Source organism: Hakea prostrata, chromosome 3, assembly GCF_041222555.1.
Source record: "Hakea prostrata isolate BN-2017 chromosome 3, UWA_Hpros_2, whole genome shotgun sequence".
NCBI classification, from domain to species: Eukaryota; Viridiplantae; Streptophyta; class Magnoliopsida; order Proteales; family Proteaceae; genus Hakea; species Hakea prostrata.
The window spans coordinates 12147863-12167083 of record NC_142602.1 but is presented as its reverse complement, the minus strand read 5'-3'; the positions used below and the strand labels follow the sequence as shown (position 1 = coordinate 12167083).

Below are 19221 nucleotides of genomic sequence, written 5' to 3'. Positions count from 1 at the left end.
ACCTGATTATTGAGTACATTTGAGATGACAAACTGCTTGAGGACCCAAAGGAAACCATTAAGCTTTGCAACTTGCTGGAGCTCTGTGGAGATTCATTTATTGACTTAACCTTCGGAGGTGGCTTCCCGGCTGCTGAGTCGGTTTACATCTGACATTGATTTGCAGGAGCATAATGGTTGATCAATTTTTAGACATACCAATAAGTTTTACATGTTTAGTTTTTTCCCATCGCACCTCCGCAAACATGTGACGCATAGGGGGTTAACCCAAATTAAGGAGTCCGGGTCTTTCGGCTCCCGGACCAACCCAACCGAGCCTTCAGTGCCTCCAGTGACACCAAGTCACCAGTTATACTTTCCTTCTACCGAAAACTTCCAAGTTTGACGAAGAGACTCAGACGACAGGCAAGGAGGATAAAAATCCACTCCCGTAGGCGCGCAGGCGGTGTTACGACCATTTATAGAGAAGGGAACAACTTCAGAGTCGTTTAGAGATCCGTACAACTTGAAGTCCAAAGAGAAGTGAATGGCGACGCCAGCGATCGACACAAAGCGCGCCGAAGCAGTTGCAAGAGATGAGATGTGCACTGCAAAGACGATGAAGCAGGGAGAAGGTCTCAGACAGTATTACCTTCAACACATACATGATCATCAACTCCAAGTTCGCCAAAAGACTCACAATCTTAACCGCCTCGAAGCTCAGCGTAATGATCTCAATTCTAGAGGTATGGTTGCCACTAACCTCAATGCCCTAGATTACCCCTATTTATTTCCTAAAAATTATGTGTTTTTCCCAAGGCATGGCTCTAGATTTCAGTTACGTGTCTCGTTGCCGATGTTTGATCTCGTCTCGATCCTATTATCTTTTATATTAGTGTAGGACTTGGGTAGAAGAGTGATTCCTTATCTGCAAATTGGGGGTTTCGATTTCTTCTGGGCTTTCTTGCACCTGTCTCTTGCTCTGCGTGTGTATCCGTGGGAAATTCTTTTGATCCGCCCCATTATTTTTGGTTTCCTTTTCTCCTCCCTCGTTTTTCATGCTTCATCGGATTAGATTTGTAGTGGAGTTCAATCTCGATATCTTCTTGGCTTTCTGGGTTAAGGGTGGTGAATTAGCCCACCACTGATTGTGCTACGAAGTATTAGCTCCCACCCCTCTTCCTTGTACATTTTTTTTGGGGTGGGGGAAATTGTTACTTATGGCAGTTCAGTGGACGTAGTTGATGCAACTTCCACGCGTACTCTTTTTTTTTTGGGGGGGGGGGGGGGTAGTTTCCTCCTTTGGGTGTAAACATAAATTTTTTGAGTGTTGAATCAGTTGGTGATGTAATGCTGAATTGTGAATTGAACAGTGAGAATGCTTAGAGAAGAACTACAGCTGCTTCAGGAACCTGGATCATATGTTGGTGAGGTGGTAAAAGTTATGGGGAAATCAAAAGTTTTAGTAAAGGTGAGTTGCCTATCACTAGCATGTTCATCTCTCTTGGGTTTGAGCTATTCAATTATGTGTTCATCCTTCTCGTTAAATAATTTGTTGAAACCATTGTTGAGGAATCTGCAAAAACACTTGAACGCTTGTTCTCACAATACTTCTTTTGAGCTGAAACGTACCAGGAGGTACTTTCTTTAAGGTATTTAGACACCCCGATTTATGCAATACGGGTTCTACAGTGTCTTCACCCCAAGATCAGTCAGCCCAACCTTTAAGATTGCACCCCAGAAAGGTTACTTAAGGTGTATCAAGTTATGTTCACTGCTTAACAGAACAACAACAGGGAGAGAGAGAAAGAAAGAGGAGGAAGAAAATTCAGTGTCAAGAATGAATACAAAAATGTAGAGCCCCAAAGGCTGTGGGTGAAAGGGTAAGGTCACCTCTCTTTGTGAGGGTACCTTTCAGCTCAACTCTCTTCAGGAAGGTACCTATCCAGCTTACCTCCTTGCAGGAGAGTGCCTCTCTAATGGCATCTCCACGTTTTCACCCAGCAGTGGGCTTTCTAGAATAGGGCCCATGACAAAATGGGCCTTTCGGATCAAGGCCCACGACCCAAGTCCCCAAGTCCCCAAGTCCCAAGTCATATAGATTTATTAATATTAATATATATCTATATAATCATGGCAGGGTCACAACAGGATTTAGGCTCGGTTTGTGTCGCACAAATTAATAATACATGGACCCTTATTATATATAAACTAAACAATCAGATTCTCTCAACCCGATGTGGGACTAAATAAAACCATGGATAAAAGACACGATTAAAACATAAATTTATATAAAATAACATTAATAAGTTTTAAACATATTTACAACAATCCCCCACAATGGTTAAAACTTCAAATACAAAGTTAAAGACTCAAGCAGCAGTGAACACATTAGCCACAGTAGGACGCTTCGTTGTAGATGTCTTTCGGATTTGAATCTACATTAGATCTGATAAAGCACGCTACAAAGTATCGGTGAAGTCTGACTTCTTGAACCTATCCTCTTTAGTGTGGCTGGTTACTTCACCATTCATATCCAATTGGTCGACCTTCTTAACAACCTCTTTATAAAGAGAAATAGACATTTTATCGGCCTTGTCTCGAATCTTGATCTCACAGATATTTAAGGAAGTTTGCCTGTGTAACATTTCCAATTGAAGGCGGCCTCACCTTCTATATCTGTTTAAGTTAGCATTAGGTGTGCACCACATCTGACACCCCCTCACATATAGTGAGCTACACTTGATTAAGAGTCAGTCACTCATCCTATCAACGATATGGTGGTACTACTTCACTATATTTATTCAGAATGTGTATAGTAGTACAAACATGTCATCTAGTGACTTCGTTGCTTACCATTTGAACCTAGTTCAGGATATAACCTCTTCACATAGGTTAGGTGTCCATCACATGACCTATTTCACAGGTCTTAATCCCATTCCCATAAGTGCTTCATTAAAAGCTCTTGTAGGCATAGCTTTAATGAACATATCAGCTAAATTCTCCTTTGACTTCACGTAATCAATTGCAATTGTTCCTTCATCAATATATTGCCTTACAAGATTATGTCGAAGACGTATGTGTCTTTTTTTGCCATTATATACCCGATTCTTGGCCTTTCCTATAGTTGCTTTACTATCACAGTGCAACGATATAGGTGGCATTGGTTTGGGCCATAGAGGTATATCAACAATCATGTTTCGAAGACATTCAGCTTCACTTCCAGCCTTTTCCAAAGCTACGAATTCTGCTTCCATTGCTAAAGATGTTCCACATCATTGCTTAACTGACTTCCATGAGATTGCTCCTCCACGTAGCATAAACACATATCCACTTATAGCTAGGGTTTCTCTTGAATCTGAGATCCAATTAGCATCACAGTGTCCATCCAAAACAGAGGGATTTCCACTATAGTGAAGTTCATAATGCATAGTACCCTTAAGATACCGAAGTAATCGTTTAATTCCAAGCCAGTGCTCTTTACTAGGATTATGAGTATGCTGGCTCAATTTTCCAACTGTTAGAGCAATATCTGGCCTAGTACAGTTCATCAGATAAGTCATAGTTCCAATAATCTGTGGGTATCTCTTCTGATTTACTGGTTCTCCAACATTTTTCTGAAAATTACTTTCCATAGTTAAAGGAGTTTTGAACGAACCAAAATCATAGAAACCAAACTTCTTAAGCATATTTTCCACATAATGAGCTTGAGAGAGTATAATTTCTCTTTCTTTTCTAATGATTCTAATTCCCAGAATTACATCAGCAGTGCCCAAATCTTTGGTGTCAAATAAAGACAATAGCAGTTTCTTAGTTTGATTAACTATTTCTAGGCTTGTTCCCATGATCAACATGTCATCTACATAAAGTAGAATAAAAACACCCTTCCCTTGATGAAACTTATTATATAAGCACATTTCAGAATCATTGATACTAAAACCCTTCGAAATAAGAGCAAAATCAATTTCTCATGCCACTGCTTGGGTGCTTGCTTCAACCCATACAGTGACTTGACAAACTTACAAACCTTATTAGGTTGACCAGGAGATACATAACCTTCTGGTTGTCTTATGTAGATCTCTTCCTCCAGTTCTCCATTTAGAAATGTTGTTTTTACATCCATTTGGTGTATCAACAAATTGTAAACAGATGCAATTGCTATAAGAACTCTCACAGTGGTTATTCTTGCTACAGGTGCAAAAGTGTCAAAGTAATCTATGTCTTTCTTTTGCCTAAAACCTTTGACTACAAGTCTGGCTTTAAACTTATCTAAGGAACCATTAGGTTTCAATTTCTTTCGAAATATCCACTTGGTTTCTAATACCTTTGAACCTTGAGGAAGATTTACCAATTCCGAAGTGTGGTTAGCTACATTGGAATCTAGTTCACTCTTTATAGCTTCCTTCCAAAAGACAGCATCCGGAGAAGTAACTGCTTCACTATATGTGAGAGGGTCATTGTCTATAAGATAGACTATCCATTCATCAGATGAAAATTTAGCTTTCCTTTGTCTTTTGCTTTTCCCTATAAGATTCTCATTTTCACTTGGAGTCAATATTATCTCATTTCCAATGTCTTGTTTCAATTCTTGAGATAAATCAGTGGTTGTAGCCAAATCATTTCCATGATTCATACTACTACTTCCAGACTCACTATCAAGTCTATTAAATTTAAAAGGAAATATTTTTTTCAAAGAATTCAGCATCCTTTTTTTCATTTATTGAATTTTCCTCACAAATATCTTCAATGGTTCTTATAACCATGCAATGATATTGCGAACTATGTACTGCATATCCTAAAAACACATAGTCAATGGTTTTAGGACCAACTTTTCGCTTCTTAGGTTCTGGTATGGCCACTTTGACCAAACAACCCCATATTCTCAAGTGTTTCACACTTGGTTTCCTTAAATACCATTTTTCATATGGTATCATTGCAGTCTTCCTGTGGGGAATTCTGTTTAAAACATAACACGAAGTTAATATCGCATCCCCCCACAAATCAAGAGGTAAGTCAGAACTGATTAACATTGCATTCATCATTTCTTTTAATGAACGATTTTTCTGTTCTACTATCCCATTAGATTCTGGTTGATATGAGGCAGTAGTTTCATGAATAATGTAATGTAGTACTGTATTTGAATGATCAAAACAGTAGCCAAATAAGACCTTTCACAGGGAATCAACTTCAGATTTGATAGACTTAAGATAGATAAAATTCAGATATAATGGAAGGCTGAAAACCGAAGTGGTAGAACAAGGATATTGGTTTAAGAACAAGGACTAACTAGGTCTTCAAAACAGCAGTATGTTATAAAGAAGAATGGATGGAACAATATAAGAGAATTAGGAGAACAATAAGGACAACAAATTAACATGTAACACCTGGGCTTCTCACCGCAAGGTGGATCGATTGGATCGAACACCAATCTACCTTGATCAAACATAAGGGTTCTCCAAGAGGAGGGATGCTAGCAAGCAATTTGATTTTATTTCACAAGTTGTTTTTTCACCTCTTACATAAGTCTCTTTATATAGCATTCTAAAGAGACATAAACACTAATGGTAACATCCAACCACTAGCTAACACCACCTACCTATTAATAACTCAACTATACAACACCACTAGTCAAAACAATAATGGAAACATCCACCTACAACACCCCACTACTAGCTCCTTTTATTGACTTTTCAAAGCTAGACTTGGGCTTAGTTCAAAATATGTGGGCTGGTCTTCTCCCACTAAAGTAATCCAAGCCCATGAAACCATGGGCTCATTTTAACCCACTACAATAGTCCTAGCCCATACAAGCCATGGGTTGTTTTGGATCATATCTTTAGGCTTTGATGGGCTTGACTATTGGGCTTTTCTCTTCCTTGTATATGCTGCCAATTCTGCATCATAATGCCATTCTCTTCAAAGAATTTACTAAGACTGAAGTATTCTGACCCTCTGCCAGTCCTTAGCCTTTTAATCTTTCTTCCAAGTTGATTCTCTACTTCTGCTTTATAAGACAAAAAGGCATTGCAGGCTTCATTCTTAGATTTCAGTAGATATATCATAGTATATCTAGAACAGTCATCTATAAAGGTGATAACATACCTATTACCACCTCTTGATTCTTGTGATTTGAAGTCACGTAAACACTATGTACTAGTTCTAGCAAATTCGTTTTCCTATCCACTGACTTATGAGGTTTCTTTGTAAACTTAGCCTCAACACAAATTTGACATTTAGTCAGTGGTGGTTTAACACTGTATAATGCCCAACTTACATAATTGAGATATATAAGGTGCACTACTATGACTTAGTCTACCATGCCATAAATCAAAAGAATCAAGAACATAAACAAGAATCGAAGTATTTATTAATTCAGTAATACTCAATACAAATAGGCCATCATTTAGATAATCTTTTCCAATAAATACATCATTTTTCAAGAGAACTGCTTTGTCCGCTTCAAAAGACAGTTTGAACCCAGCTTTATTTAGGAGCAGACCTGAGATCAGGTTTTGCCTTATATCTGGTACATAGAGGATATTCTCCAACTTCAGAATTTTTTCAGAGGTAAGCTTCAGGGTGATTTGTCCTTTTCCGATTACATTAGCTGGTTGAGAATTTCCCATGAAGATCTTGTCAGCAGCATCATAGTACTTGGAGAAGAAGCTCCTATCTCCACAAATGTGCCTGGTGGTACCTGTATCTATCACCCAGGATGTTGACTTTTCAACCACAAAAGCCTATGTTATCATTGCAGTGTAGATCTCAGTGTCAATCAGATTAGCCCTTGCTTTGTCTGATCCTCCTTTCTTCGTTACCCTGCAATATTTTATGTAATGCCCAGGTTTGCCACACTTGAAGCATGCTCTTTTCTTCTTTTTGAAGCTAACATCTTGGTTGGATTTCAGAGACTTATTATATTTCTTTTTTTGTTCAATCTCTACCAAGTTGGCCTTAGGCTTATTGGAACTACTAGGTTCGTTCCTAAGTCAGTTCCTCTCTTCTATTTTGATCCAAACCAAAACACTGTCAAAAGCCCAGTCCTTCCTCTTCTATTTCATTGAGACCTTGAAGGCACTCCAAGAGGAAGAAGGCACTGGTCACAAAGGCATCTGAATGATATTCTCTTTTGCCAGATTCCTTACCAACACTTGATACTTGTCTACTTGGTCGGAGGTGCTACTCCCGTCAACCATTGTAAACTCCAGAAAATTTTCAACCACAAACCTTAAGTTACTTGCATCCTCAAGAGTATACTTCTTGACTAATGCCTCCCAGATTTCATAAGCAAATTCATATGAGCTATACACATTGTATAACTCATTGGACAACGCATTTAGAATGCGATTCTTACACTTGAAATCCGCAGTGAACCATTCGATCCTTTTCTGATCGAATGTAGGGTCACTTGACTTATTAGGTTGAGGTTCATTCAGAACAAAAGCTATCCCAGCTTCCATAAGTGCAAAATACAACATTTGCTTCCAACGTTTGAAGTTCTCACCTTTAAACTGCTCGATTTTGTCAAAATCTGACTTTCCGGTTGTTGGTTGTGAAGCTTATAGAGTTGGAAGAGGAGTGTTGTTCTCAGTAACTTTCTCATATGTACTTATAGTTGTAGAGTCCTTCATGTTGGTCTCTTTTCCTATGGTTGTGTTGACTACTTCAATGGTGTTGTCAAAAGCCATAGTAGGACAATACTAAATACCTTAAACTTGTTGAAACCGTTGTTGAGGAATCTGCAAAAACACTTGAACGCTTGTTCTCACAATACTTCTTTTGAGCTGAAACGTACCAGATGTACTTTCTTTAAGGTATTTAGACACCCCGATTTATGCAATACGGGTTCTACAGTGTCTTCACCCCAAGATCAGTCAGCCCAACCTTTAAGGTTGCACCCAGAAAGGTTACTTAAGGTGTATCAGGTTATGTCTGCTTAACAGAACAACAACAGGGAGAGAGAGAAAGAAAGAGGAGGAGAAAAATTTAGTGTCAAGAATGAACACAAAAATGGGTTTATATAGAGCCCCAAAGGCTGTGGGTGAAAGGGTAAGGTCACCTCTCTTTGTGAGGGTACCTTTCAGCTCAACTCCCTTCAGGAAGGTACCTATCTAGCTGACCTCCTTGCAGTAGAGTGCCTCTCTAATGGCATCTCCACGTTTTCACCCAGTAGTGGCCTTTCCAGAATATCCCATGACAAAATGGGCCTTCCGGATCAAGGCCCACGACCCAAGTCCCCAAGTCCCAAGTCATATAGATTTATTAATATTAATATATATCTATATAATCATGGCAGGGGTCACAACAGATTCAGGCTCGGTTCGTGTCGCACAAATTAATGATACATGGGCCCTTACCATATATAAACCATACAATCAGATCCTCTCAACCCGATGTGGGACTAAATAAAACCATGGATAAAAGACACGATTTAAACATAAATTTATATAAAATAACATTAATAAGTTCTAAACATATTTACAACATAATTTGTTATACTATGTTTTGTGTATTGGAAGACTGATTTCTACACTTAACCGTTAGAGAAGTGGTGAGAATGGATATGCATAGCTTAGGCTTTGTATTTACTATAGCCTCAATCAAAGCTGATTGGAAGGCAAGAATCCATGTAGCCGGCCCCATTTAGTTGGGACAAAGGCTTATTTGTCGTTGTTGTTTTAATGAATCTACGTGTGGATTATATTCCATTTACTTAATACTAATAAAACATGTAACGTTGTTGGTATTTTGTTCTCAAGATTAATTTTCCTCTCTTAGGTTGCTTTGGGCTTCCTTTGATGTAGAAGAAGTAGCTTTTCAACACAATTCTTGGTGAATGTTAGCTTGTATGTAACTCAGTACCTGATATAACATGGTTTTTTATTTTTATAGATAGTTATTATAGATAATAAAAATGCTTATGCTGTTGTTCATATGGTAGGACGGTTCCATGTGCTAGATAGAGGTGCCTCAGTATGTGTATAACAGCATCCCAATGGGATGTTTAAAGATCAGTCAAAAACTGACTCATAACATTGATAGGAAATGCATGCCAGGTTGAGTCATAGTCAAGTAACTCAGCTTCCCTACAAGTCTTATCTGTTGTGTTAAGGTGAAATTTGGTCACGCCTTGAGGATCTCATCTGAGTTAATGTAGTTCTTTGACTCACTTAGCTTCTAGTCCTGCCTTCTCAAGAAAGGTGTCCAGATGATCAGCACCATACATTTGGGCGTAACCCTTGGCCATAAGACATGCCTTCAGGAGAGCTGAAGAAACATCATGATTCATTTTTACTACAAAAAGTGGTGACAACCAAGCTGATTTTCCAGAAGGCAGCGGAACCAGATCCTGTGTTTGATTTTCCTCTGGTGCAGATGGTTCCTTTGTCATAGAAGCAAGTCAACTAGTTCGGAATCTGGTAATTCTCATAGCAATAAGTAGACATGGAAACTGGAGGATAAACTTGAGTAGGACTCAAAGTTAGAAATAGGATGACAGGCCCAATTCTGAACACCTGATATATACGTTACAGTTAGAAGGGACAGAAATAGAAGTAGGATTACCTGAGGGATGACTAGTCAACAAAGAGGGGGCAGTGACTGATGAAAAGTTTTTTTGTTTGTTTAATAATCCTAGGCCTTTGGGGGGGGGGGGGGAGGTTGATGTAACCCTGGATTAGAGGGCCAGTGATAGGATATTTTCTAAGAACCAGCAGGCAATTTGGGGTTGAAAACCCTGCTGTTCTAGGTCAAAATACAGTGGACAGCAGCTATTTAAAGCTAACTATGAACTGTGGCTAAGGGAATTTGGGTTCCAAACCTTGGAGCAATGTATAGAGGAGTCTAGGGTTTAAGAGTGGAAGGTTTTAGGGTTTTGCCAGGCTAGGTTTTGGTCTGAAAATTGAAGAAAAAATAATCTCCTTTAACAGAAGTGTAATTTGCAGGATTATTCTTCAAGCTAGGGTTGGGGTGATTAGGGTTTTTGCAATTCTAGGGTTTCTAGGGTTAGGGTTAGGGCTAAAGCCGAAGGTAGAGAGGAGTAGTAGAAGGTTGTCCTAAAAGGGTTTAGGTTTAGCGTGAATGGTTAAGGAAATATGGGGATTTGAATTACTTAGGGTTTCTAAGGTTTAGAGGTTGAAATGAAGAGCATGAATTTTTTGTAACTAAGGGCCTGCCTGTTAAATCCCTATTCATGAATCAGAGATTTATACATGTTTGGTTGTAAAACACCCTTGGATTCATGAAATCTAAGAATTTCACTTTTTTGCCTAAAAACATGAGTTAAGCCATTCTTGGGTATTGGGTGAAATCCATGGATTCCACCCTAAGTATAAAATGAATGTAATTTGTGGATTCACGTGGAGTAAACCGATGGAACTCTACGAACTTCGATGGATTTGAGGTTAACCAAATAGTTAAATTTTTTGAACCTTGAATCCATAGATTTGAAATTGATAGATTTTAAATTTCATTTCATTTCAAATCCTTAGATTCATGTAACCAAACAGACCCTAAGAGAATGGAGTTGTGATGAGTTTAGAAGAATGAAAAGAGAGGTATGGGGGGTGCGATCCTCATGGAGGTGTAGGAGATTTAGGGTGTGGCTGCAATGGGGTCAGGTTGGGCTGAGCTTTTCCAATCCAATCCCAGCCCTATATGCTTTTAACTAGCCCATTCTTGCCCTGGCCCTAATTCAGAGTCTAGAATTCTTGTTCTTGATCCTAAGCCCTACAAGGCCAAGCCAACCCATTCCCGCCATAATTGGCCTTAATTGCGCTGGGTTGGGACGGGTTGGCCTTGACCTTGACCTTGACCCTCTTCCTGATTAGCTGTGACCTTATCCCTAACACTGATTGGCCTTGACCTCGTCCCTGTCCTTGATCAAATTTGAATCATATATGTATGTGTAAGTGTATGTGTATTTATATATATAATTGATATGCATAATCTAACTTGTTAATTTTAAATCTAACTGTTACAATTTGAACCATCTAATATATAAAAATATTGGTCTGTTATAAACGTATTATATAGTTAAGTGACTAACAACTACAACTTGATGTTAATGTTTAGAGTTTTATACTTTTCATTATTCTAATGTTAAAATATGCCTAATCAAGATATAAGACATTAAAAAAAAAAAAAAAAAAAAAAAAAAAAAAAATAAAGGAGTGCAAAAGGGAGTTTTCTATATATATAGACAAATTCTTAGTGGCATTTCGTGATTTGTCTTCTAATGTTAATGTTACCATAAAACAAATTAAAATATTAGTCGCACCCCTAGTAGTCCCTATCAACAGAGTACATTTTAATAGACAAAGGTAGTCCAATGACATAAAGTATCTATTATACTATGTAAATTAAAATCCAATTTTTTTTTGGGTACACAAACCCAATTGTTTTTACCTAGAGGAAAGTATAAATATGAATAATATTTACCTTAAAACATATGTTAGTATAGTTTAGTCTTCCAAATTGATTTTCTTCGAATAATACCAATAATTTTGGCCTATTCTGGATTGAAAAATAAGATTCTTATTAGAAAAAAATACATATTATATTCTAGCAGTAATTTATTTGTCAATCTCTTTGCCAGTTGATATCATGTTCACTTGATTGATTCATTAATTAAAAAAAGATGTATTACAACAAATATTAGATACTTCACATCATTGGAGGCCGAGGGGTTGTCTTTTATCAACAAGTAATATGATTAAAAATATTCTTTAATACATTATATCTACTTCACATCATTGGAGGCCGAGGGTCAATCTTTTATCAACAATTAATATGATTAAAAATATTCTTTAATACATTATTATATCATATAAAAAAAATAATTTATAGATCATGTCATTCAAATTTCTCTTAATAACCTTCTATTTGAAATTTAACTTAGATGTTCCACATTAGGATTGGCGATTTATAAAAATTACGCTTTAGTGCAAGAATGACTTGAATTATGCTAGTCCACATATTTACACTCAGTTAAAATTTTGTGTAATAATCATTAAAAAGCACCTAGAATAGTTTAATTGGAGTTTGGGTTAAGAGTAATGATTTGTGACCTTAAATTTATGGTCTTTTAAAATGTACCCTAGTTTAATTAGAATTTTGATTCTAAAACACCCAAGGTACGTTGGATTAGAATTTTGATTCTGAGTAAGTCAACAATTATTTACACGAATATATTTAAGAAGAATGTAGGATGTAACAAATGACTTAGTTTGTTTTCAGTATAGCATATTAAAATAAAAAAATCATTTATTTTTTACGCTACGACAACAACAAAAGAAATAAAAAATAATATAAAACCAAGTGGTCTCATTGGATCGGAATGACTTTGGGTCAAAAGATTGGATCAAGGTTAGTATGAAGCTTAATATTAGGATGAAAGCTAGGGTCACGATAATGTAGTACTGTATTTGATTGATCAAAACAGTAGCCAAATAGGACCTTTCACAGGGAATCAAGTTCAAATTTGATGGACTTAAGGTGAAACAGAGTTTAGATGGGAAAGAGGGCTGAAACTAGACTGGTATTATAACGGGCTGAATAGATCTTCAAATAGGGGCAGAACTATAATGAAGAAAGTGACAATAACAATGAACATGTAACACCCGGGCTTCACACCGTAGGGTGGATTGATTGGATCGAACACCAACCTACCTTGATCAAACACAAGGGTTCTCCAAAGAGGAGGAATGCTAGCAAGCAATTTGATTTCAATTCATAAGTTGTGTCTTCACCACTTACATAAGTCTCTTTATATAGCATTCTAAAGAGACATAAACATTAATGGTAACATCCAACCACTAGCTAACACCACCTACTTATTAATAACTCAACTACTACCTAACTCTTGACAAAGGAGAACTCCTTTGACAATGAATTCTCTTATTTTCAAACCAAAACCCCTTTTATTGACTTTCCAAAAACTAGACTTAGGCTTAGGTCTAGACTATGAGGTTTCAACATATGTGGGCTAACTTTAACCCACTAAAACAGCCCTAACCCATGAAAACCATGGGTTGATTTAGGTGACAACTTTAGGCCTTTGATGGGCCTGACCCAATGGGCTTCTTATTTCGTAAATATGTCTTCAATTCTGCATCACACGATCAGGGCCAAAATCAGGATCAGGATTAGGGACAAGATCAAGGCCCAAATGGGACAAACAATAATCCCAAGCCTGCCCTTGGCTTTGATTTAGGGTCCGAATATTTTGGCCTTGACCCGCCCTCAAGGCAAAAATCTTAAGCCTCGGTCCTGTTCTGGCTCAGGGCGGCAGGACAGGGTGGGTCAGGGCCACTAGAGCCAAACTTGCACCTCTAATATAGGGTTTAATGTAGGGGAGGGGTTGCTACTGCCACGAGGAAGAGGGGGAGGGAGTATCGCACTAGGGGTAGAAGAGGGTGATAGGGTTGAGTCTGGAGTAGGGGATTGAACTTACTAGGTGGGAGAGTGGACTGGTCACTTGTAGGTTGCTGTAGCTGCTGTAGGCTAAGTGAACGAAAATATAATCTGGAATTTGCAAGAAAATTAGACTCCTCAGAACCCCACGACTTTATCTCTTGCTCAAGTAAACTTACTATTCTAACAAGAAATCCAATTGGGAATGGAATTCCAACTAGGACATCTAATCATATCTGGACACTATCACACTATCATTAATTCAATTGCATAACAAATCAGATATGGACTCCTAAAATTAAAGTGAATCTAATGGGAAAACTGACCAGAATACCCTTCTAGTGGTTCAGCCAGTTCTTGGTGCCGAAATGCTTGGAAGCTGCTTTGGGCCTAAAGTATGCACTGCCTTTGGTTGGTAGTTACATCAGAGGTGCTTGCAAAAACCTTCAGAAATGGTGCTTGTATACAACAGTTAGCAGGGGGCAGCAGTGATGGTGTTGGTGAAATCTGTGAATTAGGATACTGGAAAACATGTAAAGGGAGATCCTTGTCTAATTTAGAAAAACCGAAGAGTTCGAAAACAACAAGTGTATAGAAGTAGCCAACAAAACTTGCTGTTATGAACTTTGTGATTTAGTTTGGATGATAGAATTTCAAGAAAATTGCAGCCAAGGAGGTATGGTCAGGGTTCCTTTGAGGGGGACCCTGCGGTTGTCTAGGTTTCTATTTTTCAGACTTCTCAATTCAGTTCTGCTATGCCAGCATTCATCTTCAGCCTCACCACAAATCCAGCAATTAACTTCAGTCTTCAAGATGCAGGTTTCAACTCAAATCAAGCCCAGGTAAGTCCAGCGTCTTTCCAACTCATTGTGGCCCTCCCTTCCCCTGTCTTGCGCATGACAGAATTCCCACCCCTTTCCATTGCAACCACCTAGGACCCCTCCCCTACCCTGTGCAGACCCCTCTCTTCCCACCCTCCAATAATCCTTCTAGGACCATCCCGGCACTTCCCCAGCACCTACGATGACCCTTTTACCCTCCCCCAACCTCTCGACCTCTCTGTATCTTGTGGCAAATTAGAAAAGAAAGAAAAACCAGAAAAGTTAAAAGAAAGAAGAAGAACGAATAGAGAAGAAAAGAAAGAAAGGAAGAAAAGAAAGCAAGAAAGAGAGAAAAGGTTTGGAAAGGTTCTCAATGATCCACCCAAGACTTCCCCGTTTGACCAACCCTGCAACTGTTTCTCTCACCCATAAGGTTTTGGAAAGTTGCCTAAATTTCTTGGATCCCTTAGACCACCAAAATTTACCCAATTAGAGATTTAAAACTGTTGAACCCAGGCCCAAAATGCTGAAATTGCCCTAGACTGGAAAGATCTGAAATTTCATACATCCCATGCTCCTTGGTTTACATGAGTTCCTTACCCACGGCCAACACTAATCAGTAACTGGATTTGTAAACGCCCATAGGATAGCAAAAGCAGAAGCAAATATCAGATAAGAAGTTTGTATCTTATTCTTCCTAGAGGCTAAATAGGCTTCTAATGAGCCTTACAACTCCATAATAGAAATAAGAATTAAAAGCTGAAATTAGAAAAAAGAAAAGAGAGAAAAAGTATTTTCTCCTTGAGCTCGACAGAATTTAAATAATTAGACCAATTATTTAAACTGTTTTGGTACTTAGCCTAGACACTCAACTTTTAGGCCCATGATACATAAAACTATTGGATAAAGGGCCAACATCCATACCTGTCAACCTTAGGTTGATTTCAGAGGGGAAAAAAATCCAATTTGGTGTGGATCTGGGTCATTTTCATATGTAAAAAGAAAAAAAGCGATAACATTATTCAATTTTTTCACCTTAATGTGCTGATAATGACTACTGGTTTCCCTTGTTTGAGGTCAAGTTTTTCATTATTTCTTGTCTTAGGTGGGTTTCAATAGCTCACTCGCATAACAACCATGATTGTCAAGGTGGCAAGGTGACCAAAGCGGTAGGAGTTCTGGCTAGACAATTAGGCGACAAAGCAGTGCCTAGGCAGCAATAAGGCGACCAAAGTGGTTGGGTCAAATTTTTTCCATACAATTACTTTTAAATACAATTACTTTCTATAATAAGCTAAACAAATATTCAATAATCATTGACCATTTAATGATTCATTGATTCTTGATGTTGAGTATTCGCTGACGGACATGGGGTCCCGCTCCCCAGTGAGCGGGCCGGGGGTCCAGGGAGGCTGCCCGGGCGGAGGTGTGGGGGCAGCACCCCTGGAGCCTATAGAGGTCCCATGTCACTTTGGGCCTTATAGTTCCTTTGTAGTTTGGCCCTCGATCCTGAAATGACTAACTATTAAATTTTTATACAGCTTTGTAGAATAAATTTTGATTTAAAAAATAAATTAAGAAAAAATATTATGTACAAAATATCAAAAAAGCGGCTACTTTAGCGTCTATGCAGCAGTAAGCCACACGAGGCGACAAAGCGGTAAAAAAATAGCACGTTTGTTAAGCGGTTCAAACATGCTTTGTCAACCATGATAACTACAAAGAAGAAAACCTCTTTTTAAGGGTTAGTAATTTTTATTGAGAGAGAAAAATACAGAGAAAGGCCCTTCTGAAACCCCATCAGCTAAACAGGCTTAATTGAAAGGAACTAGAGCTGACCAAACAATGACAAAACCCTTGCCAAACAAGCCCAACCGCCATAGCTGGAAACCGCTCCTATAATACACTTGCTGTTTCTACTTTTGAACAAGAGGATGCTAAACAGTGATAACACCTGTGCCATACCGTAGCCCCACTGCTACAATGCACTTGCTGTTTCTAGCTTTTACAATGCACCAGAAATTGGGGGGACAAAAAATGTCATCTTTAATGTTACAAGTGAGGAACATCCTCAAGTTAGAATAACTCAGAAATTTAGAAGTACATTTTGTATTTGTAATTTTATCTGTTGTGAAGTTCATTTTTTTTTTTTTTTTTTTGTCAAAAAGAGAAGAGAGCAGGGGGTCTTTGTAGCTCGACAATAAAGTACACTGACTATAGTATTTTGTGTGCCTCAAAAGTGGAAGTGTTCACACTCTTCTTTTGCACCTTCTACATCCCCTTTTTTTAATGATCTCAGAGGGAAAAGCTCCCCTTCCATCTGTAATAAAATGACGAGGTTTCCTGAAAGTGGGAGGTAGTTTTATGTAGTGCAAATTGAAAAAGTAAAGGAGGAGGTACTGGTGTATTTTCCCTTCAGTGTCATCTTCATTTGGAAGCATGAAAACTAGAAAGAGTTCTCTTCTATTTGTAGCTGCAATAGAGGGGTTCTACAGTTAACTGATTCTTCCTTTTTTTGTGTTTTAGGTGCACCCAGAGGGGAAGTATGTTGTGGATATTGACAAGAACATTGATATCACAAAGATCACACCGTCAACCAGAGTTGCTCTACGTAATGATAGTTATGTACTTCATTTAATCTTGCCCAGCAAAGTAGATCCTCTGGTGAATCTTATGAAAGTTGAAAAGGTTCCTGATTCAACTTATGATATGATTGGTGGTCTTGACCAGCAAATCAAAGAAATCAAGGAGGTTTGTCTTCTGATTATTAAAATTCTGGAGGGATCTTTCTTTTGTCATCATCTTACTAGTTGTTATGAGTTCTTTTTGGGGGAGAGAGTGCCTCGAAGAGGCTCTTAACGTTTCAAGGCTCTGGAGTGATCCCAAGATCCCAAATTTATTTATTTGTTTATCCTTTTGGGTTTGTTGGTTTAGGGGTGGGGTTGAGTTTCTTCTGCTCATTCAGGAATGTTGTGATCCCAAGATCACAAAAACTTGTAACTGTTTTGCCCTACTTTCCCTTTTTAATTTAAGTGTTCATAGTTGAATCTTGACTGGTTAGTGTACGTATTTGTGAGCCTTGGTGCAACGGTAGAAGTATTGCAACCAGTTCATGGTGGGCTTAGAACTTGGGTATAGCTTCTTTGCATAGCAAGGTAAGGTTGTGTAGGTTTGTCCTCTCAGACCCTGCAATAGAGGGAACCTTGTGAACTGAGATGCCTGAGAGAAAGAGGGGGGGGGGGGGAGATTTGTGCCTATGTCCTGTATCCTATGTCTTGATTCACTTTGTTGATATTTGATAAGGGTTTCATTGGGTATGGATCTATTGAAGTTGCTATCTTGTCGTGATCTTCTTAGGTCATTGAGCTTCCAATCAAACACCCTGAATTATTCGAGAGTCTTGGAATTGCTCAGCCTAAGGTAATTCCACCTTGCCAAAGTTCTTTTATCTTTGCTACCTTGCACTTAATTTGCATGACAATTTACTCTCAGAGATCTAACTAATTAATTGTCATGGTGAACTTGAAAGGGAGTGCTGCTTTATGGGCCGCCTGGCACTGGGAAAACACTACTGGCAAGGGCTGTAGCTCATCACACTGACTGTACGTTCATCAGGGTTTCTGGTTCTGAGTTAGTTCAGAAGTATATTGGTGAAGGTTCTAGAATGGTCAGAGAGCTGTTCGTTATGGCAAGGTTTGCTTGCTTCTTATTGTTAGACAACTTAATACATCTAAATCTAATATTGAAGTGATGTACCCAGTAGCTTTTGACAATTCTTCCCAGAAGTCTACCTGGTTTTACATCTTTTGGGTTTCAATGGTTTCTTATTTGTTTTGTTTATCTGGTTCTGTGATAGTTTGATGTTATAATGCTTTCTTTGCATATGGCGGTGCCTCTGCACTTAGGGAACAATCTCTTGAAGAGGCGCTCTCTCTCTTGCCAATTGAGTTGCCAATATTGACATGTATATGCTTTTCTTGATGGCAAAATTTGGCTTATTTATGGGTCTGTGACTCTTGCTTTCACAGGGAACATGCTCCATCAATCATCTTTATGGATGAAATTGATAGTATTGGTTCTGCTCGAATGGAATCTGGTACTGGAAATGGGGACAGTGAAGTGCAGCGTACAATGCTGGAGCTTCTCAATCAGCTGGATGGGTTTGAGGCCTCCAACAAGATCAAAGTACTTGCTGTTTGTTTAAGATTAAGTCTTGAAAATTGTGTAGAATATCTAACCCATAATGCAAGAACACGAAATACATCTGGGGTCCTGTCTTAACTAGCTTTTTCTCCCAACAGGTTCTAATGGCTACAAATCGGATTGATATTCTGGACCAAGCACTCCTGAGGCCTGGTAGGATTGACAGGAAGATTGAGTTCCCAAACCCTAATGAGGAGGTAAATTCCATTTTCATGGTTAAATCATAAAATAATTCATGCCTAAATCTGTGCATACCGGCTTCTAAGGCATTTGTTTATGGGGTTGTAGAAACATATTTCTAGAAACGTAAAGTGTGGGTTCTGCAATCAATGATGGACCAGAATTGCAGTAGATCAAGAATTAATAATTCAATAGACTTGTGATAAACACCATCTGATTTAGTTCAAGATGATTAATGATCAGATCTATAAAGGAAAATAATTCCTCAAATCTAAGGGTCTGATCCAAAAATATGTTAGTATCACATTGAAATTAGGACACTAGGTTAAGGCTTCCATAACAGAGTACTGGCATTAAACCGGTAAATAAGATAATCAATCATCACTCATCAATCTGAAACAGAAAATAGTAATCGATTTACAAATGAGATTTTACCAAAGATTCAGACCTCAGACGACTTCAGGAAATCTAGTGCAAGAATCAACTTTGGAACCAGAGATAAACTCGAGAGATGTTGTGATGGCAATGTATGAAGTCTGTTTTGAGATACTAAATTTAATGACAAAGAGATCAGATTTCAGAAAAATAGGCTCTGATTATCAACCATCTCAGATATATATTGTTCT

General features: G+C 38.3%; 1 protein-coding gene across 1 annotated transcript in view; it reads left to right on the top strand.

The window, feature by feature from the left end:
* Positions 1-323: 323 nt before the first annotated feature.
* LOC149020788 (26S proteasome regulatory subunit 8 homolog A) overlaps positions 324-19221 on the top strand; it is a 45044-nt gene continuing 26146 nt past the window's right edge. The window contains exons 1-7 of the mRNA XM_089148997.1: positions 324-724; positions 1352-1449; positions 16739-16963; positions 17570-17632; positions 17742-17905; positions 18241-18397; positions 18514-18612. Coding sequence (XP_089005123.1) covers positions 526-724; positions 1352-1449; positions 16739-16963; positions 17570-17632; positions 17742-17905; positions 18241-18397; positions 18514-18612 — 1005 coding nt within the window. The 5' untranslated portion in view covers positions 324-525. The remainder of the gene's footprint in view (positions 725-1351; positions 1450-16738; positions 16964-17569; positions 17633-17741; positions 17906-18240; positions 18398-18513; positions 18613-19221) is intronic.